Genomic DNA, 25,552 nt, shown 5'->3' with positions numbered 1-25,552 from the left:
GAAAACCAAAAACCACGTTATTACTTGACAGTGGGAGCTAAACATTAGATACTTGTGGACATAAAGATGGCAGCAATAGAAACTAAGGACCACTAGACAAGAGAGAGAGAGAAGGGGACAGGGATTGAAAAATTAACTTTTGAGTGACAGGATCATTCATACCCCAAACCTCAGCATCATGCAATATATCCAGGTAGCAAACCTTCACATGTACCCCCTCAAGCTAAAATGAAAGTTGGAAAAAAAAAAAAGGAACACTGAAAGTGCTGATTTAAATCTTGCACATTGAGTATAGATTCCATAACTACTTTGTGTAATCATTTGACCTTTCATTATGTTTCATGTTTCATAAGTAAATGTGGCAATTGATTATAGTGTAAATTATATGTTTGAGCTTAGGAAGTATCCCATAATCAATTTTGAGCCCATTGCTTCTTTCAAATCTATAAACATTAGCAAGGAAAATGGTTTATTTTCTTCTTCCAGATAGCAATAAGAATAAATAGTAATGCTGTACCAACTGCAGACCGTAGTGTTAATGTTAGTATGCGTATCAAACTTCAGCTTTGTTTGCCTGTTTCATATTGATAAATGGAAATATTGATGGTATTAATAGTATAATTTTGAATATACTACATTTTAGGTTAGAGGCCTAAGCTCTTAGTCTTAGTTTACTCTTAAAAATTGTCATTAGCTAATAAAATATTTGGAGGGAACATACTATTGCTTATATAATACATCAGATTTCTGATTATTTATAATTTCTGCCTTGGTTTCTTTTCATAGTATCAAAGATACATGAACCAATGACATGTGGTAGTTATAGAAATACCACTTTCAACTAGAATAATTTTTCTGTGGCTAATTCAGTTTGCTCATTCATAGACAAAGTTAGAATTTGGAGATTATCTTGGAGATTCCTCATTTTACAGGTGGAATCTGAGGAACAGGGAGGTTGTTACTGCATGGTGTGAAATATGGTACATGGTTCAGGAGTCTTAGTATCTATTTTTATTTTGTAATCTGTGTTGTTTATACTGCCTCTGAAACTGATCAACTTTGGCTTTTAATGTTGGGATCAGTATGGCTTGTAGGAAGAGCATTAAATTGAAACAGTCTAGAAACTTGGATTCTGCTCAAGTTTATTTCCGTTAATTTTTTTTCTTAGTAAACTTTGCTTTGATTTTTTATAGGTCTGGTTAAACTAATTTCGTCTTTATCTTTTTAGATTGATTATTCCAGACCTTCAGCAAAACACAGGAAAATAGCCACCTCATTTCGTGATACTTCTCTGAAAGACATTTTAGTGCTGGCATGCTCTCTTTTAAAAGAGGTAAGTCATTCAACTTCCTAGTTAAAATATTTGGGAATTTTTAAAGTTTCCAAAGAATTTCAGTTGGATTTCCCCCCCAATTTTGCCTTTTAAGGAATTATTGCCTTTTAAGGAATTATTTAAGACTTAAGTAGAGTAAATTTGCATAAATCTGTAAGCAGTTCCAAAAAATTCACTTTTACTCACTAGACATGTGGTAAGGTGAAATTCAAAGGGAATCTAGTAACTCATCTTTAGATAGTAGTTTCATTGCCTTCCCAGCATAGATTCTTTAATTAAAGAAGGTAATTGAGTATGAGTTTCTTTATCTTCCTGCTTATATTTTGATAGGATGCAGATGAAAAATGAAATGATAATACTTTCCTGATTTATCAGCTATCAAAATTTATTCATAGTTTAGCCAAGATCGTTGACTTTAACAGTTTCTTTGGGAAGTAATGCTTCCCCATTAGCTACTTAGTGCCCTATTGAACATTAGTGATAGCACGATTCATAATGATATTGTATTCTCTTATATAATATAGGGACTCCATCATGCTGTACATGCTTGATAATTGGTGTAATATAGCATTTCCCAAAAGTATGCCCCAGTAAGCACTACTTTCCAATTATTTCAATTCTTTGGTATAGTAACATGACAAGTGCCACACTAGGTCGGACCCAAAGACATTCTATTATCTTAAAATTTTTCTTTTAGCGTGGAAAAATTTAACATACACAAAAGTAGATAGAATAGTATTACCAGTTAACCTATCAGCCAGTTAAACAGTAGCAACTCATGGCTATACTTGTTTCCTCTCTATTCCTACTTACCCACTTCTTTTTATATTATTCTTCCAGCAGAATCCCAAATTTCATATAATTTCCTCCATAAATATTTCATAATATATCTCTAAAAGGTATAATTGTTTTCGGTTTGTGTGAGAATGGCATTATTTCGGAAATAGGATTGTTCTCCAGAAGCTTTGTGAGTGTTCTCCAACATTCAAACAGCTCTGATTGCCTTTATTAGCTGAATGTGGTTCTTTTATGCATGAAGTTAACCCAGTTTTTATTGAAGAAAGTAACATTACTTTCCCATATATGGAGAGTATAACTTTGTAAACTCTTACTAGTTTTCATTTGACATTGAAAAATTATTTTAATTCATGAAGTGTAAATTTATTGATGTATTTCACAGTGTCATATTTGATTTTGTACTTTTTTCAGGTGTTGGCCAAACCTTTAAATCTTCAGGATCAATGTCAGCAAAATCTGGTAATGCAGGTCTTGAAACTGGTCCTTAACTGCCTTAACTTTGACTTCATTGGCAGTTCAGCAGATGAATCTGCAGATGACCTTTGCACAATGCAGATTCCAACAACTTGGAGAACAAGTAAGAAAAAAGTTTGCTGTGAAGGGCCATCAACATAAAAGGCACACTATTAGGCAATATAGTTTCCCTATGTATAGTTACCTTTTGCTAGGAAATAGAGTTCAAATGGATTTGTAACCCAAAGGAGCTGCTGATGGCTGATATTGAAATTTTTTTCTCCAATTCATGTTATAGTAACTTCCATATTTTGATTTTGGAAAAAAGAAAAAACAAGGACAGCACTAGAGCTAAATGGAGAGCAGGTTTGGGAAGAAAATCAAGCACTCTGAAACTTTCAGATAAACAGAGTGGGACAGGATCCCACTTGGAGGTCAAATAAGAAAAAAATTTAGTGTGAAGGGTTGTCATTAGAAAAAAAAAGTTTAGCATGAAGAATTAGCAAGAGGTGTCAACATATTTTTCAGTGTTATAAAGAGAACAAATTAGAGTAAGTGACCTAGAAGAGCAGAGTTGCAACTTGTTTATAGAAAGGGATACCAAGAAAAAGGAAGCTAATTTGTTCTCTCATGTCCCAGAAAAAATGGTGGCACCTAAGGTACCTCTGAAGTCAGAAGTGGGAATTGGGGCTGATGGGGCTTGATAATAAGTCTGTACTCTGAACAGCTAAACTCTCCAGGATCTTCTCTACCACCTGTGCAGCTAGGTGACTGCCTTTTCCTCCCTTTTCTCTACCTGTGCCACTTCTTTACTTTCCAAGACCAGAGCTTTTTTCCTCAAGAAATAAAATTGGAGAGGCCTCATATTCATGGATACCAGTTATAATAGAGGAACAGCATTAATTCTGTGAAAACTTCTAACATGGAGATCAGAGACGTCAACAGCAAAAGGGAACTTTGTGTTCTGTATCTTGACTGCGGTGACGGAAACATGAACCAACACATGTAATAAAAAATTTCACAGACTAAACACATACATCTCCACACACAAGTACATGTGAAACTGGGAAATCTGAATACGATTGTGGGTCGTATCAATATGAGTTTCCTAGTTGAGATATTATACTGTAGTTTTGCAAGAAATTACCATTGTAGTATAATGGGTAAAGAGTTCATGGGGTCTTTCTGTATTTATTTTTTTTTTGGCAACTGCGTATGAATCTACAATTATCTCAAAAAGTTTAATTGTAAAATGGAGGGTAGTTAATAGCAACAGAGACAAGGTGAAGAGTGGAAATAAACTTCAGAAAGATATATAATGTGCTCAGAGAGATAATGCATCCCTGAAACAAGAACAGGATATTGTTCTAAAAAGGAAAGTTCAGAGAATGTTCCAGATTTACAGGACAGTTGCCAAAATAAAACATCCAGTAGAAAAGTTGGAAGACAAAGTTAACACAATCTCTTAGAATATAGAACAAAAAAGCAAAGAGATGTTTGATAGGAGGAAAAAAAATAAGAAAACTGGAAGATGAAATTAAGGAGGTGTGATGGTTACAAGTTCTAGAAGGAGAGGATGGAGAAAGAAGGAAATTTGCAAACAGATAGTACTCCAGAGTGCTCTCAGCACTAAAGGGTATGCATTTTTGGATTGAAAGATCCCACTAAGTTCCCAGCATAATGAATGAAAAAAGATGTAAGCTTTATAATCATGACATTTTAGAATAGGAAGGATAAAGAAAAAAAATTCTAAAACCTACCAGAAATAGTAAAACTAAACCTTCTCCTACAAAGGATTGGGGCCAAGAAGGTATTAGACTTCTTAATAGCCGCACTGAAAGCTAGAAGACAATAGAGTAGTATCTTCTGACTTCTGAGGGAAAATTGTTTTCAAACGAGACCAAATTTATCAAGTCTAAGATAGAATAAAGACATTTTCAGATATGTGAGCCTTTCCAAAATTTATCCCCTATGTACTTGCTCTCAGGAAGCTAATTGATGTATAAGCCAAGAAAGTAGAAGATAATAGAATTTGGGAAATGGGTACTTCGACGCAAGGTGACAGTGGACAGACAAAAAAAGGCTACAGTTGTATAACAAAGTTAAGGAGGAACCAGTTCAATTTGAAGGCTCTGGGAGGTAGGGATGGGTGAATCCAAATGATGGGTTATTTGATGCTATTGATGGATTGGAACATGTCATGGAGAACATTGTGCCAACCTGTGAGATATTTGGAAAGAATTAGTGACAGATACATAACTAAGCACAGAAAAGATGCTATGACTAAGTCCAGGGAGTATTAGAAATGTGATGTAATCATACCTCAGTTCTTAATATTATTTACATAATCATAATAAATGTAAACACATAGAATTGATTTAATCACAAATTGTGATATTAGTGGATGTTTTTGAGAGGATTGATTGTGGAGAGAGTGGTAGGCATGGTAGGGATGCGGCATTGGTGATTAGACAGCTAAAGCCTTATACACTGCAATAGGAATGCAGTTGATGTCTAAAGTAAAGCAATCAAATGAAGGAATAGTAGTATAGGCTATTATTTGGAAGTATGAATGTAATTATAGCTAAAAGAGTTGGGCCGGATGCAGTGGTTCATGCCTGTAATCCCAGCACTTTGGGAGGTCGGGGTGGGTAAATCACGAGGTCAAGAGATCGAGACCATCCTGGCCAACATGGTGAAACCCTGTCTCTACTAAAAAATACAAAAATTAGCTGGGTGTAGTGGTGTGCGCCTGTAGTCCCAGCTACTTGGGAAGCTGAGGCAGGAGAACAACTTGAACCCAGGAGGCAGAGGTTGCAGTGAGCCAGGATCTTGCCACTGCACTCCAGCCTGGCGACAGAATGCGAATCTGTCTCAAACAAACAAACGAGTTGAAAAGCAGTTGGCATGGGATAGGGTACAGTTTTTTTTTTAAATAAGCTTTTTAGTACTGTTTGCTTTTTGATACTGTTTGAATTCTCAGTGTTTATATTACTTTAATATAAATGAAAATAGTAAGGAGATTCTCCCAGTTCACACTGTGTGCTCCATAGAGATGAGGAATAGCCTAGCTAATTAATTTCTCTCTGTGTTATTTCATCTTTCAAAGGGCAGTAGGCTAGGAATTAAAAATAGGTCTAACTGGAAGGAGTGGCCACTTGCAGAGGTCTTAGGTTTCTGTTCGTATGATGTTGTCTTACTTTTTTAAGATCACTGAATTGAAAGTAATGGTGTTAGAAAATAATTTTTTTTCCCAGTTTTTCTGAAACCAGAAACATTGGATCTTTTCTTCAATTTGTATCATTCACTTCCACCGCTACTGTCTCAGTTAGTAAGTAAAAGTCATTCATTACTTCATTCAAAAGTACCTGTGAATTTTATCTAATTTAAGTAAGGGGCAGTATATATTTACTTCAAAAATTCTGTTTATATATTCGATTGTGTTTACTTTTCACGACAATTTCATATGTTTTCTGAGATGTATACTGCTTAAACTATTTGTCAAATTTTGTTTATTTTGTCAGCATTACATTTTATTTCATGGGTAAACCTAGAACTAGTAATTGTTGATTTAGCTCTTGCCCAGAGCCAGGACAACATACTAGTCTCTAAATATATATTTTTTCCTATGCAGTTCCCACAGGGCCTAAGTCTACCACCACATGAGGACTTTCCCTTCTACTACCCTTCTCTAACTCTTGCTCAACCTTGCCTGGCTCCATGTCTTAGGTTTGACAGGCTGCCCCCTCCAGATCTCTGAATAAGAGACAAAGGGGATCTACTCACTTGAATTTTGTGCATCAAGCCAGTTATTTATTTATTTTTTGAATCAGTATAAATTCTATTGCGTGCTCAAAAAGTTCTTGATACTGTACGATTATATAGAACTTTGAAACTCTGAGCTCCATATAGCAGAGTCTAAAACCCTCAGGTATTTATGAAGTAATTTAATATTTAGCATATAGAGATGCAGTTTTTCTACTAAAGGCACATAATAAACTCACCATGAATTTATTATGATTCTGGAAGAAAATATTTAGTATCATAGGTTATTTTAAAATTCTAAGTTTCATGTTTAAACTTATAGAAGTAAAGGTGGGGAGTTCTAATATTGCCATTTTTCTGAAAAAAGATATTCCCGATTTAAAGTATATATCAGTGGTTTGTTTGTTTAGATATCTTACTGCCTAAAAGGGAGGAACGCATTCACAAAAATATCATTTTTTAAAAAAACATGTCTCTTGAATCTAGAGTTTAAGGTAGTGCTTTTTATACTGGGTTTCTCAGGGTACCTCATGTTTCTGGTTGGGGCCACAGCCTCTGTCTTTCAGTCACGATAGTTTTGCTTTTAGTTGTTTGAAAACCAAGGTTTCATGTAATTATATTTTAGAATAAGACAAAAAAAGTACCAGTGCTTAAATAATAAAGTAGACGAAAACTACTTTGAGAGATAGTAACAAACGTTGTTGGACATGTCCTACTCACTGTATGATACTTATCTCACTTAATCCTCAAAGTGGCCCTGAAAGGTAAATAATAAAATCCTCACTATATAGATGCAGAAAAACAGAAGACAGACCCAGATTGACTACATGACTTCCTCCAGGGCAACAAAGAAAATATTGGCATTGAGATTCAAACACAGGTCTTTTTAGCCCCCAAACCCCAGGTGTTTTTAATACGCTAGTGGTTCCCATACTTGTACTTCTGAGTTTTCTAAGGAGTTTTTATTTTTAATTTGGATTTTAGGTGCTAATGGTGGGGGCTGTGACAAACTGGAGCACATGTAAAGGGCATTATTTGATTTTTGTCTCGTTTCTCACCATGAAGTACCTATCTGTTCCAGCACCATTTTCAGACAATTTTTTAAGATGCTAATGATGGTGTAAAATATTCCTTGACCAAGTAAATTTGGAATATGCTGGATTAAATTACAGATTCCTCCCACCCCCTCCCACGGGATGCCACAGTACATAATGTGCACTATTTTCCAAATATTGTACCACAAAACCATATTTTTCTTTTTGATAGAAAACTTCATTCATTAGAAAATGGAACTGGGCATCATAAACAGTTGAGAACCTGTTATATGTATAGCATGTCCAGGCCCTGAACTGGCAGATATTGTTAATGAAAAAACATTAGAGGTGAATACATGCAAATAGGAATTTTAATGATGGGGTAGAAGGAAGAATTGTGGGTGGTGAGAGTGGTTGATGATATTTAGTTTTCATTATTTTTATGTCCTATAATGCTTTTTATATTGCGTTATAAGGCATTATATTTATAATGCATTCAAATTAAATTCATTTTATATGTAAAGACTAGTATTCCTTATGTGTGGCCACAGTTATTTTGAAAATTGAAATGAAATTTTCTTGGTATTTTTTAGGCACTTTCATGTTTAGTTCAGTTTGCTTCGACAAGAAGGTCCCTATTTAACAGTCCTGAACGTGCCAAGTACCTTGGTAATTTAATTAAGGGAGTAAAAAGGATACTTGAAAACCCTCAGGTATTTATGAAGTAATTTAATATTTAGCATATAGAGATACAGTTTTTCTGCTAAAGGCACATAATAAACTCATGAATTTATTATGATTCTGAAAGAAAATATTTAGTATCATATTTATCTTCCTTAGATCTCTCTCTCTCTCTTTTTCTTTTTTGAGGTGGAGTCTCACTCTGTTGCCCAGGCTGGAGTTCAGTGATGCAGTCTTAGCTCACTGTAACCTCTGCCTCCCTGGTTCAAGTGATTCTCCTGCCTCAGCCTCTTGAGTAGCTGGGATTAAGGTGTGCGCCACCACCCCTGCTAATTTTTGTATTTTTAGTGGAGACCAGGTGTCGCCATTTTGGCCTGGCTGGTCTTGAACTCCTGACCTTAAGTGATCCACCTGCCTCAGCCTCCTAAAGTGCTGGGATTATAGACCTGAGCCACTATGTGCCCGGCCCTTAGATCTCAGTTGTAGTAGAAATGGGTAGTTTTAAAAAATAGTTGTTTCCATGGCTGACTTCTGTGCTTCTCTTACTTTTTTCTTTAAGCAAATATGATTAGAAATTATCTTATGCTTCTGTCTTTTACTATTGTATTACATTTCTTTGCTTGCACTTCTTCGACTACGAAAGTGATTAATTTGGTTTGTCCACCTTCTGAACTAGAAGACTTAATATAAATCTGAATGTTAACATTGGAGCAAGTGGCCTTAAATTATGAAATAATGTTTTCTTGCCCTCTTGTGGACAAGTAAGAGTTTGTAGATTTTAAAATCTTTTCTGCATTAACTTGAGAGCTTCAATGCCAATATTCATTTCAGAGAGTTTCAAAGCTGCTATTAATGAATGATTTTGGGTGCTTAGATAAAATATTTTGTTTTACTTTTGTTTTTGATTTAAAATAGTTGTAAAATACAGACCTTTAAAGGTTAAATAATTTAAGGAGGCTTATATAATTTTCTTGGTTATTAATAAATTTTGGGAGGTGACATATAATATCTTTGTTCAGTAAGAATGTTCTACAAAAAGCAATTGTTTTTGCAGGTTGTTCTCAGAAGTATTTTATGGGTTATGCATTTATTTTATCTTTTCAATGTTAGTATAGCTGTGAAATTTCCTGTTATGCTGATAAAGAGGATTTTACCAATGTACTTTAAAATTTTTAGTTGTTTAACTCAATATCATCAACCAGTAGGTGGAAGATAATATGCTAATGCCTGATAATTTCTTTTAAATGATTTTCCAACATCCTCATGTTGATGTTTCATGGCTGTAAAAGTTGGTATGAGCATTAGATTATTTTAGAATCACAAAATGTTTTAAAGATATGATTACAAAATTTCTTTTTGGTAATTTATCCTTAATAGATAACATTTTCTGTATATTTCATGGAGGTCCTATGAATGAAATTGCTTAGAGACTTTCACTTTTACAAAGATACTTTTTAAATTGTTTCATGCCAGCTATAGTGTATACTAAAACCGTTTTCAAGGAGCTTGCAGACGACTGGGCAGACCTTTTTTGTTCTTTCCTTTTAATCTATCCTCCTCCAGAATTTACCTGTGTAAATTTTGTTTTTTTTTTTTTTTTTTTTGCTAAACTTTTGTTATTTGTTCAGCCTTATTCTTTACGTTGCAGTAATTTGCAGTAATTGAATGACTGTCTAGAGACATGGAGTTGCTTGAGGGTACAGTGCCTGTAGATAATAAATATTTGTTTAATTAAGAAAAGTTCTGTTATTTTTGTGTTCATACACACCGTTTAAGTTTGGTGAGTATTGTTCTTTCCTGGCGTTTCAAGTACTTATTCTTACTTTTAATCCTAAGTATTTTTCGGTCCTTTGTTGACTTGTGTTTAAGCCAGAGTGTATACACTCACACACACTCCCTTTTTCTCTCTCTCTCTCTCTCTCTTTCTCTCTCTTTTTCTCGTACTATAATAGCTTCTCAAACATTATAATTTAGTCATTGTGTTGCAGATCTTCTTTCTAGGCCTCTACTTTGGATTCCTTATTGTTAATAATTGATGACAAAACTAAACGTAGCAGGAATCCCTTGATTTTTTTTTACATTGTTGACTACACAATTGACACCGAGTATTTTAAGTAAGTACTCATGAAAATTGGGAGACTTAAGATGCTTTGGGGTTTTACTGATTTTACTATCAGTAGGTTGGTTTGTTTTTAAGCCTTTCTTTTTGTCTCATAATTTAGGGTTTGTCTGATCCAGGTAATTACCATGAATTTTGTCGATTTTTGGCTCGTTTAAAGACAAATTATCAGCTGGGAGAATTAGTTACGGTGAAGGAATATCCTGAAGTTATTAGATTGATTGCTAATTTTACCATTGCTAGCCTACAGGTAGGTAAAAATAAGTAATTATGTTAAGCTGTAGCCAGTTTTTAAACAACTTCTTGGTCAGGGTTGGTGGGGGTATTTTTAAAATATCTATTAATTTGATTACTTTGCTGGAAATGTTCATTGCAATTTTAGATAAAGTTCATTGCAATGTATATAACAAAAATTGAGATGCTACTTAATAATTGAAGAATGGCTTGAGAAACTATAATAAAATATGTGAAGAAATAAAATTTTTGTAGATTATATTATAGAAAGGTTCTTTTTATAAGTTTAAGGGAGAGGCTACAAAACCATATTTTTCATATGATGTCAACTCTGAAAAATATTCATGGAATGATTAGAGTAACATTTTAATGAATAATAGAGATGTTATAGAATAATAGAGATGTTGATTTCTTTATTCTTTTTTGCATTTATAAATTTGCTATATTAAGTGTTCATTAGTTATATGATAAGAATAAAAGTTAATTTAAAAATGTATGTTTAGTAATTTTGTTCTGTAATTCTTACTGTAGGAAGATGTAATATTTTAAATAACTTCTGCTTTATTTCTTTGTAGCATTGGGAATTTGCTCCTAACAGTGTTCATTATTTATTAACTCTGTGGCAAAGGATGGTAGCGTCAGTTCCTTTTGTGAAATCAACCGAACCCCACCTATTAGACACTTATGCACCAGAAATTACGAAGGCCTTTATCACTTCTCGGTTGGAATCGGTTGCCATAGTTGTGAGGTATTGAAAAGCTAAATGTTTTTGTTGTATTTCCTTTTGCATCTTGGAATTTCTTTAAGATTAAGGTATAAATTTAAAATTCACCCTTTTTAGTGTACAGTTATATGATTTCTGACAAGTACATACAGTTGTATAACTGCCATCACAAGCGAGATAGAGAATAGTTCCATCAGTCCAGAAAGTTCTTTGGGCTCCCTTTTTAGTCAACCCCCTCCTCACCCCCATCTCAGGCAGTTACTGATCTATTATGTGTCCCTGTAACTTTTTTGACTTTTCCGGAATGTTGTATAAATGAAATCATATAGTAAGCAGCTTTTTAGTCTGATTTTTTTTTCCACCTAGCATAATGCATTTGAGATTCCTCTGTGTTGTGTTAGTACTTTTTTTAAATTGCTGACTATTCCATTTTTATGGATATATCAGTTTGTTTACCCATTCACCTGTTGCTGGACATTTGAGTTGTTTGGCAATTGTAAATAAAACTGATGTAAATACTCCTGCACAGATTTTGTATGAACATAAGTTTTTGTTTCTCCTGGGTAAATACCTAGGTGTGGGATTCCTGGGATGTATGGTAATTATATATTTTACTTCATAAGAAGCTGCCAGACTATTTTCCAAAGCGGCTGTACCATTTTGCATTCCCACTCGCAATGTATGAAAAATTCAATTGCTCTGTGTTCTCACTAGCACTTTATATTGTTGGTTTTAAAAAATTTTACTCATTCTAATAGGTGTGTAGTGATACCTCTTTGTGGTTTTTCCTTAATGACTAATAATGTTGAGCATATTTTCATGCACTTATTACCATTTGTATGTACTCATTGGTAATATGCTAGTCAAATCCGTTTCTCATTTTTTAATTGGGTTGTATATTTTCTTATATTGAGATTTGAGCAGTCTGTATATTTTCTTCACAAGTCTTTCTATTATGTGTTTTCAAAATATTTTCTCTGTTATTTGCCTTTTCATTTTCTTAACAGTCTTTAGAAGAGCAGACATTCTAAATTTTGACAAAGTCCAATTCTTTATTTTTTCTTTTACGTATTATGTTTTTGTTGTTATACCTAAGGAAACTAGTCCAAAGTCACAGATTTTTCTTTTATTTTCTCTTCTAGAAGTTTTATTGTCTTAGAATTTACATTTTAGCCTGTGATCTTGTTCAGGCTAATTTTTGTATATTACCTGGGATAAGGCTAGAGGTTTTTGTTTTGTTTTGTTTTGTTTTGTTGGCATATAGATGACCAGTTATTTCAACATCATTTGTATAACAGACTATCCTTTCTCCATTGAATTGTTTTTATGCTTTTGTCAAAACTTAATTTACCACATACATGTAGTTCTATTTCTGGACTCTGTCCTCATTAATCTATGTGTCTCTTCTTTCACCAGTACCCTGTCTTGATTACTATAGGTTTATAATAAGCTTTGAAACCTCTAACTTGCTTTTCTCTCTAAAAATTGTTTTGGCAATTCTGCTTTCTTTGCTTTTTCATATAAATGTTTGAATCAGTTTCTCATTTTCTACAAAGAAGTTCTGCTGGGATTTTGACTGGGGTTGCATTGAAACTATAGATTAACTTGGAAGAATTGACATGTGAACAACATTGGGTCTCTTAGTCTGTGAGCATGTCTATCTTTTCATTTATATAGCTCTTCTCTGATTTCTTTCATCAAGTGTTTTATGGTTGTTAGCCTTCGGATCTTACATACATTTAGGTAGATTTAATTGATACTTTATGTTTCCTAATGCCTTTGTATGATACTGTTTTTGAAATTTCAATTTCTAATTGTTCACTGCCAGTATATATTAATACAGGTCATTTTGTAGATTGACCTTGTATGCTGTGACCTTAGTAAACTTACCTATTAATTTGAGTAGCTTTTTTGTGTTTTTAAAAATGTTTTCTATTTACATAATCATGCCATCTTCAGATATAGACAGTTTTATTTTTTACCTTCTAATACATTTCTATTTTTATTTTATTTTTTTAGAGACAGAGTATCACTCTGTCACCCTAGCTGGAGTGCAGTGGCGTGATCTTGGCTCACTGCAACCTCCACCTCCCAAGTTCAAGCAGTTCTCATGCCTCAGCCTCCTCAGTAGCTGGGATTACAGGTGTGTGCCACCATGCCCAGCTAATTTTTGCATTTTTAGAGACAAGATTTTGCTATGTTGGTCTGTGTGGTCTCAAACACCTGGCCCCAAGTGATCCTCCTGCTTCAGTTTTTTAAATTCCTTTATGATAGAATTTTTATTTAACATGAAGTTTATTTGTGATGAATAAAAGTACTTCACATTCTAATGTTGTCTGCAAACTTACTCTGTGTTTGCAGAGATCACTTAGATGACCCACTGGATGACACTGCTACTGTGTTTCAGCAATTGGAGCAATTGTGCACTGTCAGCAGATGTGAATATGAAAAGACATGTGCTCTTCTTGTGCAGTTATTCGACCAAAATGCACAGAATTACCAAAAACTTCTGCATTCAGCTTCTGGTATAACTGTGGACATCACAATTCAGGAAGGTCAGTGAACTTTATATGACTACTAAGTATTATGTTGAATATTAAGTAACATAATTAATCACATTAATAGTTTTACTGCAAATTATTTTGATGTATTTTCCCCAATTCCTGGTTCCCTAATAAACATTCATTTTATTAACCTCCTGGGTATATAGGTAAATTGATCGTTGATTTTTCTTTTCAGTTCTCTTTTATATAAGATTCATAGGATGTACTTCTCTCTGGAATCAATATCAAGAAAAATTGATAATGGCCCTTGAGCAGATAGTTTATGAACATAAGCTGTCTTTTAACTCTTTGTGTTTTCTTCTTTGGTATACCTGATTGCAAACTCAGAACCCAATTTCAGCAATAAAAAATAATATTAGATCTCATTATGATTTTGCTTTTATGTATTAGCCTTCATTATGGCTTTACGATTATTTTTATTCCTCAGTTTCTTCATTATTTTGTTTTTAATCCTTTATCAAAGGAGGAGGTATTTATTTCTGTATATCCTTTTAGGTCCTTTCAGGAACAGAGGGAGTAAAATTAATACATTTTTCAGATGTCCTTGATAAGATGCATTATGGGAATGGAAATTTCTAGTAGAAAGCACTTTATAATTATAGTTCTGAAGTTGTTTTTCATATTTGTTTATCTCGTATTGGAAAGTGAATTTAGTAAGGGATCATAATTAAATTTACTTCCAGTGATTTCCCATCTTAACTTTCAAAAAATTATTTAAAACATTATCCTTTACATTTGAATAATGTTTTTCTAAAATGCCTTTTCTTTATTATCTGTCCATCTTGCTTTAAGTCAGACAATACTGCCGAGGGGCTAGATAGTGTGAGATAGTCTCTACTTCAGTGTTCTTTTTCTTTTACAATATTAGTATCTTATTTACAAATTAAATGGGAGAGAACTAACACTTTTGCAGCGTTTAGTCTCTTCATTATTGGTTTATTCTTCTAGTAGAGTTTTGAAAATTATTAAATATCAAATTCATATAAAAGGATATTTTAATATATTGAGACATAGAGAATAGCAGTGACTACAAACATTATTACCTAGCTTAGGCAACATATCATTGTCAATACCTTTGCAGCATTTTTTGTTCTTCTTTCCAAATCTGTCCTCTTTCCTATCAACAGAAAATACTTAACAATCTTGAATTTTGTGTTTATCAATTCATGCCTTTTCTTCAGAGTTTTACCACATACGTGTGCATTCTGAAAATGATACGTGATTTTGCATATTTCTCAACTTTATACAAATTAACTCATATACTATATTTATTCTTTGACAATGTTGTTCTTATCATTTCTCAGAATTTTATTTATGACAGCTGATATTGATGCATATAGCTGTAGTTACTTGATTTTCAGTGTCATGCACTGTTACGTTGTTCGAATGTACCTCAGTTTATTTATGCATTCTCTTGTTACTCGGCATTTGTTTTCTGGTTTTTGCTAATAAAATCAGTGCTTCTGTAACAATTGTTGTGTTTATCCATTATCTATTCAGCTTTAGTGGTACTGTTAAACTGTTTTATGAAGTGATTGTACTACTTGACAGCCTACCAATAGTGTTCAAGTGTTCCCATCAATCTCTATCAGGAATTGGCAAACTTTTTCTTAAAGTGCCAAATAGTAAATGTTTTAGGTCTCCATTGCAACTGCTCAAGTCTGCCTTTGTAGGTAGGAAGCAGCCATAGACCATACTACTGTGTTTCAGTAAAGTTTTATTTACAAAAGCAGGAGGCTGTCTTATAGGCGGTAGCTTGCTGACCTGGACCTAGATTATTGCCAACAGCTCATATTATTATACCTACATTTTTGATGATCTAGTTGAGAATAATATACCTCATGAGTATTTTACTTTTGGCTCTGCTGATTATGAAGTTTAGTATCGTTTTTTGTGTATTGATTGTTAGTTGGGTCATCATCAGTGAAATGTACAGGATCTCTTTTGTTCATTTCCACTTCACCACTGGATTGCTTTTTTTTTTTTTACCGATTTGTAGGTCTTTTATGTATTTTGACATTTAATCATTTAGGTTTTTGAATTGTGAATATAATTCGAAGTTTGTAACCTGTCTGCTGCATAGTGTGATATTCTTAGTTATTTCATATCAAACTTGATTTTGATTAATTCACAAAAATTTTTTTGAAGAGGTAATGTATTTCATTTTGCAAATATTTTTAAAAAATTAAAATGTGTTCTTTTCCAGTGCTATATCTGTCCTCCCTTTCTTTACTCTAGCAAGTAGTTATTCTTATAGTTTTGCATGTCTTTCCAAAGTTTCTATATGCATAAACAGTTATGAATATATCAATTCTCACCTCCCTTATTTACATAGAATACAGCATACCATACTCACTCCTCTACTTCTTGCTTTTTTTATTTAAAGTGTTTTATAGCTATTTTTCTAATATATAGAGAACTCATTTTTTTATATATACATACATAATATTTTACTTTTTGAATATATCATAATTTATTTAACCATTTCATCCACTGTTGACAATGATTTGAGTGATTTACAATCTTTTCCTATTAAAAGTATTTCTGTACAGATAATCCTTGTACATGTCATTTTATGTTTATGTGAGTTTATAAGGTAAGTTTCTCCTAGCGGAATTGCTGTTAAGTGGAAGGTTAATGTATTTGTAATTTTGCAAATGTTGCCCAGTTGTTTTCTGTAAGGGTTATACCATTTACTTGTTCACTAGAAATGTATGAGATTATTTTCATGTTTTCTTCATAGGACAATATATATATTATACTTTAATTTCTGGGATACATGTGCAGAAAGTGCAGGTTTGTTATACAAGTATACCTGTGCCATGGTGGTTTGCTGCACCCATCAACCCATCATCTACATTAGGTATTTCTTTGAATTCTAGACAATCCTGTGTGTGAAAAATGGTTTCTCGGTGTAATTTAACTTTTGCATTTCTCTTATCAATGAGGTTGTACATTGTTTAAATTTAGATAAGAGCTATTTGGTCTTTTTTTTTTTTCGTAAATGAGCTATTCATTTCCTTTGCTCATTTTTCTGTTGAGTTGTTCGTCCTTTTTTTTCTCTCATTGATTTCTAAGAGCTTTTATAGTTAGGAAAGTGAGCCCCTTTTCTGTGATCAGAGTTGCAAATATCTTTTTCCTTTTTTGCTTAGCATATGTTTTAGAGATTCAAATATGTTGTATTTATTTTGTTTTTGTTATTGCATAGTATTCCATAGTATGACTTTACTATAGGTTATCCATTCTCCAGCTCATGGACATTGAATTACACTTAACAGTTTTTGGTTATTGCAAGTAATGATGCTCTTAACATTTTTAGACAAATATTTGTATGTAGAAGAAATTTTCATTTCTTTTGGATAGATACTTAAGATGAGTGCTGGGTTGTATGGTAAATGTATGTTTAATGTTATAAAGTACTACTAAACAGTTTTATGAAGTGGGTATGTCATTTTTCATTCCAATTAACACTGTATAAGAGTTTCACTTATTCTGCATCCTTGCCATCATTTGCTATCATCTGTTTTCTTTAGGCTCTCTACTGGGTGTCTAGTGTTATCTCATTGTGGTTATAATTTACATTTCTGTAATAATTAATGATGTTAAGCATCTTTTCTATTCTTTTTTGCCACTCATATTTCTTATTTTGTGAGAAGTCTGTTGTCCATTTTTAAATTGGATTGTTGGCTCTTTTGTATGTGCTATGGGATCGTAAGAGTTCTATATACAATCTTTTTTTCACATATGTGTTTTACAAATATTTTCTCTCAGTTTATGGTTTGTCGTCTTAACTGTTTTTCAAAGGCGAAACGTTTTTAATTTTGATGGTCTACTGTTTCACTTTCTTCTTGATGGCTTGAAGTTGTTGTGTTTAAGAAATCTTTTCTAACCTAATGCTGTGAAGACTTCTGTGATTTCTATAATCAATTGGTGTTCATTTTTATGAGTGTTGTGAGATAAGGGTCAAAGCTTACAGTTATTCAGTTGTCGTAACGTCATTTATAGAAAAGACTGTCTTTTGCCCCAATTGAATTACCATGACATCTTGGTCAAAAATCAGTTGAACATAAAATGCTAGGGTCTATTAGTGGACTTTTTGTTCTGTACTACTGATCTATATGTTTATCCTTATGCTAATACTATATTGTCTTGATTACTGTAGCTTTAATAATTCTTGAAATCAGGAAATACAAATTCTTTAACCTTATCTTTTTTTTTCAAAACAGTTTTGGCTTTTCTAGGTCTTTTTCCTTTACTAATTAATTTTAGCGTCACCTCAGTTTCTTCAAAGTAGGTGTTAGAATTTTGGTAGTGTTTACCTCAATGTGCACATCAGTTTGGGCCAACTTAACAATATTGAGGCTTGCAGTTCATGAACATTTAGTTTTCTTTGCAATGTTTTCTTCTTTTCAGTATATGGTTATTGAAATTGTTCACTGAGTTTATGTCTATGCATTTTTGATGCTATTGTAAATTTCCTGATTATTCTCTACTACTCTATTAAATCAGAATTGAATTTTGTCTTTGTGTCTTATAACTTTGCTAAATTTATTAGTCCTAATAACTATTTTATAGATTCTTAGGATTGTCTATGTGATCATATTGTCTGCAAGTATAGTTTCATGTCATCTTTCCAGTCTCCATGTCTTTTATTTATTTGTCTTGTCTTATTCTATGGATAGGACTTCCAGTACAGTGTTGAATAAAAGTGTTAAGAAGGGCACATTCTTGCCTTGTTCCCGTTTGTAGATAGAAAGCATTGAACATTTTGCTGTTGAGTATGATGCTATCTGTATGCTGTTCCCATTTGTAAATAGAAAGCATTGAACATTTTGCTGTTGTCTATGATGTTATCTGTATGCTGTTTGAAGACATTCATAAGTTTGAGGACGTTCTCTTCAATACCTTATGGTATTTATAATGAATAGCATGTTATTTTTGGGTTTTAAAATAGACTTTTTGGTCGGATGTGGTGGCTTATGCCTGTAATCCCAGCACTTTGGGAGGCTGAGGCAGGCGGATCACAAGGTCAAGAGATTGAGACCACCCTGGCCAACATGCTGAAACCCTGCCTCTACTAAAAATACAAAAATTCACTGGGCGTAGTGGCATATGCCTGTAGTCCCAGCTACTCAGGAGGCTGAGGCAGGTGAATCCCTTGGATCCCATAGGCAGAGGTTACAGGGAGCCGAGATCGTGCCACTGCACTCCAGCCTGGGGACAGAGCGAGGCTCCATCTAAAAAAAAAGAAAGACTTTTTATGCATCTGTTCAAATGACTTATTTCCTTTATTTTATGGATGTTGTGAATTATATTAATTGATTTTTTCAATGTTAAACCAGCTTTGCATTCTCAGGATAAATCCTACTTGGTCATAATATAATGTTTCTTTAGAAATTGTTAAATTCAATTTGCAACACTTTTGTTATTTTATATCAATGTTTGTGAAGGATATTGGTTTGTAGTTTTCTTGTGGTGACTTTGCCTCGTTTGGGTAACATGGTGATACCGGCTTCATAAAATGAGTCAGGTAGTGTTCCCTCTTCCTCCTCTAGCTTCTGAAAGAATTTGTGTAATATTACTTTTATTTCTTCTTTAAGAGTGATAGAATTCATCTCTGAAGCTAGTGGACCAAGAGGGTTTACAATTGTGAATTCATTTTCCTTAATCAGCATAGAGCTATTAAATTTTCTGTTTCCCTTGGGGTCGAATTTAGTCATTTGTGTCTTTCAAAGAATTTGCTCAATGTTTTAATTTATTGGAATAAAATTATTCTTAATATTCCATTGTTATTAGTATCTTCAGAAGTTAAAGTTGAGATTGATAATTTTGTTATTTTCTTTTGCTCTGAGTGACCCAACTAGAATTTTATCAAGTTTGTTGATCTTTTCAGAGAACCATTTTTAAAAATTTCATTGATCTTCTTTATTCTTCGTTCATTTTCTGTTTCATTGTTTTTTTTCAGCTTTATTATTTTCTGCCTTATACTTACCTTGGATGTTATTTAATATTCCTTTTCTAATTCTGGGTGCAAACTCCAGATCTTTGAGTTGTAGATTTTTGGTCTTTTCTAATAGAAACATTTAAAGCTATAAATATTTCTTTAAACATTACTTTAGTTGCTTCCCACAAGTTTTGTTATTTTTTTTTTTTTACATTTAAAGATAATTTCTTTGTTCTTTGTGAATTTATGGATTATGTAGAAGTGTGCTTTTAAGTTACAAATATTTGAGGTTTCCCTAGTTATTGTTACTGATTTTTAAATTTTTCCTTGGTCAAATATCATTTTGTGTGATTTTAGCCTTTCTAAATTTATTAAGACTTGTTGTGTGACCCAGAATCTGGCTATGTCCTGGTAAACATAGCATATACACTTAAAAAGAATATGTATTTTGCTATTGTTGGGTATAATATTTTATAAATGTAAATTAAGATGATAATGTTCACATATTCTTTGTCTTTACTGATGTTTTTGTCTACTTCTGTTGTTTACAGAGAGAGGGTTGTTAAAATCTCCAAATATGATTGTGGAATTATTTATATTCTAATTCCATCAATTTTTGCATCGTGTAAACATTTGTAATTGTTATGTCTTCCTTATTAATTGACCTTTCTCTTGAAATCTGTCTTTTCTGATATTACGGTAACTACTGTCTTCATATGCTTACTGTTTATGTAGTATATCTTTCTCCATCTATTTACTTCCAATCTGTCTGTGCCTTTATGTTTAAAGTGTGTCTTTTGTAGGTGATATATAGTTGTTCTCTTTTAAAAAATTCATTCTGACTATCTCTGTCTTTTAACCGGAGTGTTTAGTTCATTTGGTAGATGGAGGTGGGGAGGTGAGGACACCAACTTAATTCCATTTAAATTATTTTCTTAGAAAGAAAATTTCATATCACACTGGTATTTAGGCCACAAACGATGTGAGGTCTGACTTAAAGGGTTTTTTCCTCCTCTACACTTAGCACTGAGGTCAAGTGACACAGGCTTCTGTGTTGTCTTTCTTTGTTTAGGGCACATTTTTCCCCCAGTTTGTATTTTCATTTAGGGTGTAACCCTTTGCATCAGCTTTTTTGGACTTCTCACATTGATCCTGTCCTAGGCTTTTTCCTTTGGCCATCAGAGGAGAAGCTCAAACTCTCTAGTTGTATCTGTGCCTATTTCTAAATTTCAGCCCTCACATTATTTTTGGACATTGAGGATTATTTTACTCTTCCCCCAGCTCAGTAGTACATTGGGTACCTTTGTGCAAATTAGAAAAGCATTCCATTTCATCCAGGCCAGTGCAACAGCGTGCTAGAGTAAATAGATTGGTGAGTAGATCACAGGCTGGATTTCAGTCCCAACTTGTCTTTTCAGTTGAGTATCTTTACACGTGACTCTGCAAACTTCTGTTGTAGTGTTACTGGTTTTGTTTTGACTGATGACACAATGGCAATATTTTATCATTTCAGATTTGTGTTCTGTGTGCCGACATTAGTTTGGATTGTGTTATTTTATAATTTGGATTGTGTTTAGCCAACTACCTATAAAATCACATTTTTTTTCGTATACAACACAGACAATTAGTGTTTGGTTCTTCAAAAGTAAAGAGTCAGTAATAACTTCAGTGTGGTCAACTAGATCCTCTGAGAGGCCTTTTAGCTGCAAAACAGTCAGATCCTGGGCTTACAGTAAGTACATGAAATTTCTTAGTCTTTTTTTTCTTCCCACTCCTCTGCTCTATGATTCTGTCTCTCCTTTCTCTGACCTCTTCCTTCCCAACCTGTCCCATCACGCAGATCAAAAAGTGAACTTTAATCAGAGTGGTCAAACAGCAAACAAGGGCAAAAGGCAGGGTTGCTCTCAAAGACAGATTATCAATGTCAGTGATAAAATTGGTGACAAAGCCTTAGGCCGGTAGCAAGATAGGTATGCCAGACCTGAGACTCTTGTATTATGTTGAACCCTCAAACGGGTGTAAAATGGTTCTAAATTGGTAGATACCCTGGCTTCCAACAGAAGTGAATTAAAACCTTCTCCAAAGGGTAGCAACCATAATTTAGGGCCTTGGGAATCCTGTAGATTAAGGTAGGCAAGTGTTCATAATAAACAAAAGCAATAAAAGCCAGCACATAAACAACAAAATAAGCTGCCACGAATGGGCACTAACAAAATTAATAAAAGTTATCTATTTGATGTAGAACCCCTACCTCCTAAGGACTCTTAAGATGTTGGAATTGGATAGGAATATAAAGCAATTATATGTGAAATGTTTAAAGAAATGAAAAATAGAATCACAAATGAGCAAATAGCAGGAGTGTGAAAAAAAAAACAGGAGGATATGAAAAGGACCTCAAAATACTTTTTTTATTGAAAACTTTGTGATGTAAAATTTAATGGATGTGTTAAACAGTAAATTGGACCCAACTGAGGAAAGCATTAGCAAACTGGCAGTAAGAACTGAAGAAATTTTCAAGACTGCAGGATAAAAGGAAAATGAAAATATTAGAAGAGACATTAAAGGATGGAATGAGAAGGTCAGATATGTCAAAATGAGTCCCAGAAAGAAAGAATAGAGGAAAGAGGAGAGGTGATAACTGAGAAAATTCTGAGAATTTTTTGACTTAATAGAAGACATGAATTCATCAATACAGCAAGCCCAACATACACCCATAAGAAACAAAACAACACTTTAGCCAAACTATATAATCCCAAAGACAAAATCTTAAAAGCAGCTAGAGAAGAAAGATCACTTACAAAGTAATGTAAATTGGACCGATAACTCACTTCTCAACAGTAAAAATGGAAGCCATAAGATGTTAGAATATTGTTCTTAAATAACTGAGCAAAAAAACTGCCATCCTATCATTATATATCAGCAAAAGTATCTTTCAAGAATGAACAATGGAGATTTTCAGACAAATGAAAACAAAATTTTCTACTAGCAGATCTTTCATTAAAGGTTTTCATGAAACATTTTAAACGTTATTTTTGAGGAAAAAGTGACATGATCCCAAAAGGAAGAAAAGGAGTACATGGAAATTGGTAAACTCATAAATTAAGATGCAGTCTTGCTTTGTTGCACAGGCTGGAGTGCAGTGGTGTGATCTCAGTTCACGGCAACCTCTGCCTTCGAAGTTCAAGGCATTCTCCTGCCTCAGTCTCCCGAGTAGCTGGGACTACAGGCATGTGTCATTCCTGGCTAATTTTTTTATATTGTTTTAGTAGAGATGGAGTTTCACCATGTTGGCCAGGCTGGTCTTGAATTTCTGACCTCAAATGATCTGCTTACCTCAGCCTCCCAAAATACCAAAATTACAGGCATGAACCACTGCACCTGGCTGTAAACACATATATTTTAACATATATAGTCTGTATAAAAAATATTATGTTTAATTTGTGGAATTAAAAAAGAACAGAGTAAAAACACCAAAAGACCAAGCATGTCAGAGAGAGAGTAGGGGGAGTGATGATAATTAAAATTGTTTTAAGTCCTTGTCTTATTTAGGAAGGGAATGAAAATGACAGCACTTCAAGGGTAACAACTTCAAGAGTAGAAACTGTATGATTATTTTCCATAACCCAGCAAAGGGAGAATAATAAAATAGAAAAATAAGCAAATTCAATTTTTTTATAGCCAAGAAAGGAGGAAAGTAAAGAACCAGAGACAATAGGACAACAATAGACAATTTAAAAAAAATGTAGGACTGTTCCAGAAATGTTATTAATCCAATAAACATTAATGAGTTAAATTTGTAATTAAACCAGGTCATGAATTAGAATATTTTTAAATAGCCAAATGCTAATTATAAGTTATATACTCAAAACATTAAAACATGGAAAGTTGAAAGAAAAAGGATATTTTAAAATGTGCTATGCAAATATGAACCTATAGGAGGCTAGGGTCATTGTTAAACAAAAATGACTTTAAGATAAAAAGCATTATTACAACTAGAGCTAATGGTTTGTGTACCAGAAAGGGAATGGTTGAGCACCGCAAGTTCAAAAATCTAAAATCTGAAATGCTCCAAAATATAAAACTTTTTGAGCACTGATATGATGCTCAAAGGAAATGTTCATTGAAGCACTAAGAATTTGGGTTTTTGGAATTGGTATTGTCATCCAAGCATGCAAATATTCCAAAATCTGAAAAAATTCAGAATTGAGAGCACTTCTGGTCCCAAGCATTTCAGATCAGGGTTACTCAACCTGTATAACAATTTTAGATATGTAGAACTTAATGAAGTAGTCTCAAAACATATCAAGCAAAAATTGGTAGTCCTACAGGGAGAAATGGACAGACCTACCACCATAATGGAAGGTTGCGGTGCACTTCTTAATTGTTGGTATATCAAATAAGTAATAAGTTAATTAATTTAGACAGGATTTGAACAGTATGATTACCAGGCTTTAATGAATTGATATGTATAAAACACTGGAACCAACAATTTGAAAATACCAGTTTTCTCCAGGACACATGGCATGCTTTCAAAAAATTGTCTAAGTATTAGTATATAAAGTGAATCTCAACAAATTTCAGTGACTCAGTGTCATAGAGACCACTTTTTTTTTTTTTTTTTTTTGCAATGTAGTTTAAATTGCAGATTGGTTAAAAAAAAAAAAAAAAACTAAATTGCAAAACAAAACAAAAGCCCCACAAAACCCCATGTATTTGGGAATTTAAAACATATGCTTCTAAATATGAGGCAAAAGAAATCTTGAGGAAAATTTAAAAATAGAGTGAACACTAATACACAAGAAATACAGCATTTTTGGAATATAGTGACTTAATCCAAAGGAAATTTATTGGCCAAAAAGCATGTGTAGAAAAGAAAAAGGGCCAGAATGTTGAGACCTAAGCATCTAACTTGAGAAGTTAGAATGACAGGAACAGATTAAACCCTGAGAACAAAGAAAGAAGGAAACTAAGAGCAGAAATTAATGAACTAAAAAATAAAGATTCAGTAGAAAAAAAATCAGAAGTGAGATCTTTAAAAAGACAAATAAGGTTGATAAACCTCTCGTGATTAGGAAGAACGAATTAACAAATATATACTATTAGGAACAAATGGAAGATATGTAATTATGGTTACAGCAAAGATTTAAAAGGTAAAACCATTCTCGCTATTTTCTAAGGTCAATAAATGAAACAAATTTCTAGAAAAAATAATTACTAAAATTGACTGACTTAAAAAAGAAAGAGACAAGAACTTAGAAGATATTTGCAACACACACAATAAGCAAGAATCACCATTTGGAAGAATATAAGAAGAATTCTTACAAATCAGTAAAATAAACAATTATTTAGGAATATGATCAATAGCAAATAGGCATCTGGCAGAAAAACTTAAGTGGTGCATATATTCAAAAAATGCCCAACTTCATTACTAATAAAAGAAATAGACTACATGAAATATATTTTCTAGTCTACTGGGAATAAAGTCATAAGAAATCTTACAGAAAAATATGAGTCAGAAGGAATTCTTACACACTTCTGGTGGGAGTATAAAGTGGAATCAGTCGGAAATGAAATAGAAATGAATTTGATGTAATCTTGGGAAGTGAAACATTTGAATACTTATTGACCTGATGCTTGCACCCTTACATGTGTCCTCTAGAACATGGGTCCCCAAACCACAGGCCATGAAGTGGTACTGGTCCATGGCCTGCGAGGAGCTGGGCTGCACAGCAGGAGGTGAGCGGCCAGTGAACAAGCATTGCCGCTTGAGCTCCGCCCCCTGTCTCCTGTCAGATCGGCATCGGCATTTAAGATTCTCTCATAGGAGGCCGGGCGCGGTGGCTCACGCCTGTAATCCCAGCACTTTGGGAGGCCGAGGCGGGTGGATCACGAGGTCAAGAGAT

General features: G+C 33.4%; 1 protein-coding gene across 4 annotated transcripts in view; it reads left to right on the top strand.

Annotated features, from left to right (window-relative positions):
* RANBP17 (RAN binding protein 17) overlaps positions 1-25,552 on the top strand; it is a 392,711-nt gene that overhangs the window by 46,821 nt on the left and 320,338 nt on the right. For 3 of the 4 annotated variants that reach the window (XR_001830698.2, XM_017547690.2, XM_017547692.2), the window contains 7 exons: positions 1,229-1,333; positions 2,543-2,708; positions 5,842-5,915; positions 7,977-8,096; positions 10,287-10,433; positions 10,993-11,165; positions 13,503-13,696. Coding sequence is in view for 3 of the 4 variants with exons in the window: in XM_017547690.2 (XP_017403179.1) it covers positions 1,229-1,333; positions 2,543-2,708; positions 5,842-5,915; positions 7,977-8,096; positions 10,287-10,433; positions 10,993-11,165; positions 13,503-13,696 (979 nt within the window). In the remaining variant the exon portion in view is untranslated. The remainder of the gene's footprint in view (positions 1-1,228; positions 1,334-2,542; positions 2,709-5,841; positions 5,916-7,976; positions 8,097-10,286; positions 10,434-10,992; positions 11,166-13,502; positions 13,697-25,552) is intronic. The other variant, XM_017547691.2, reaches the window with a different exon arrangement.

Source organism: Cebus imitator, unplaced genomic scaffold (genome assembly GCF_001604975.1).
Source record: "Cebus imitator isolate Cc_AM_T3 unplaced genomic scaffold, Cebus_imitator-1.0 Scaffold200, whole genome shotgun sequence".
NCBI classification, from domain to species: Eukaryota; Metazoa; Chordata; class Mammalia; order Primates; family Cebidae; genus Cebus; species Cebus imitator.
Note: the sequence above shows the minus strand (reverse complement) of the source record. Positions and strands in the feature narration are given on the sequence as shown.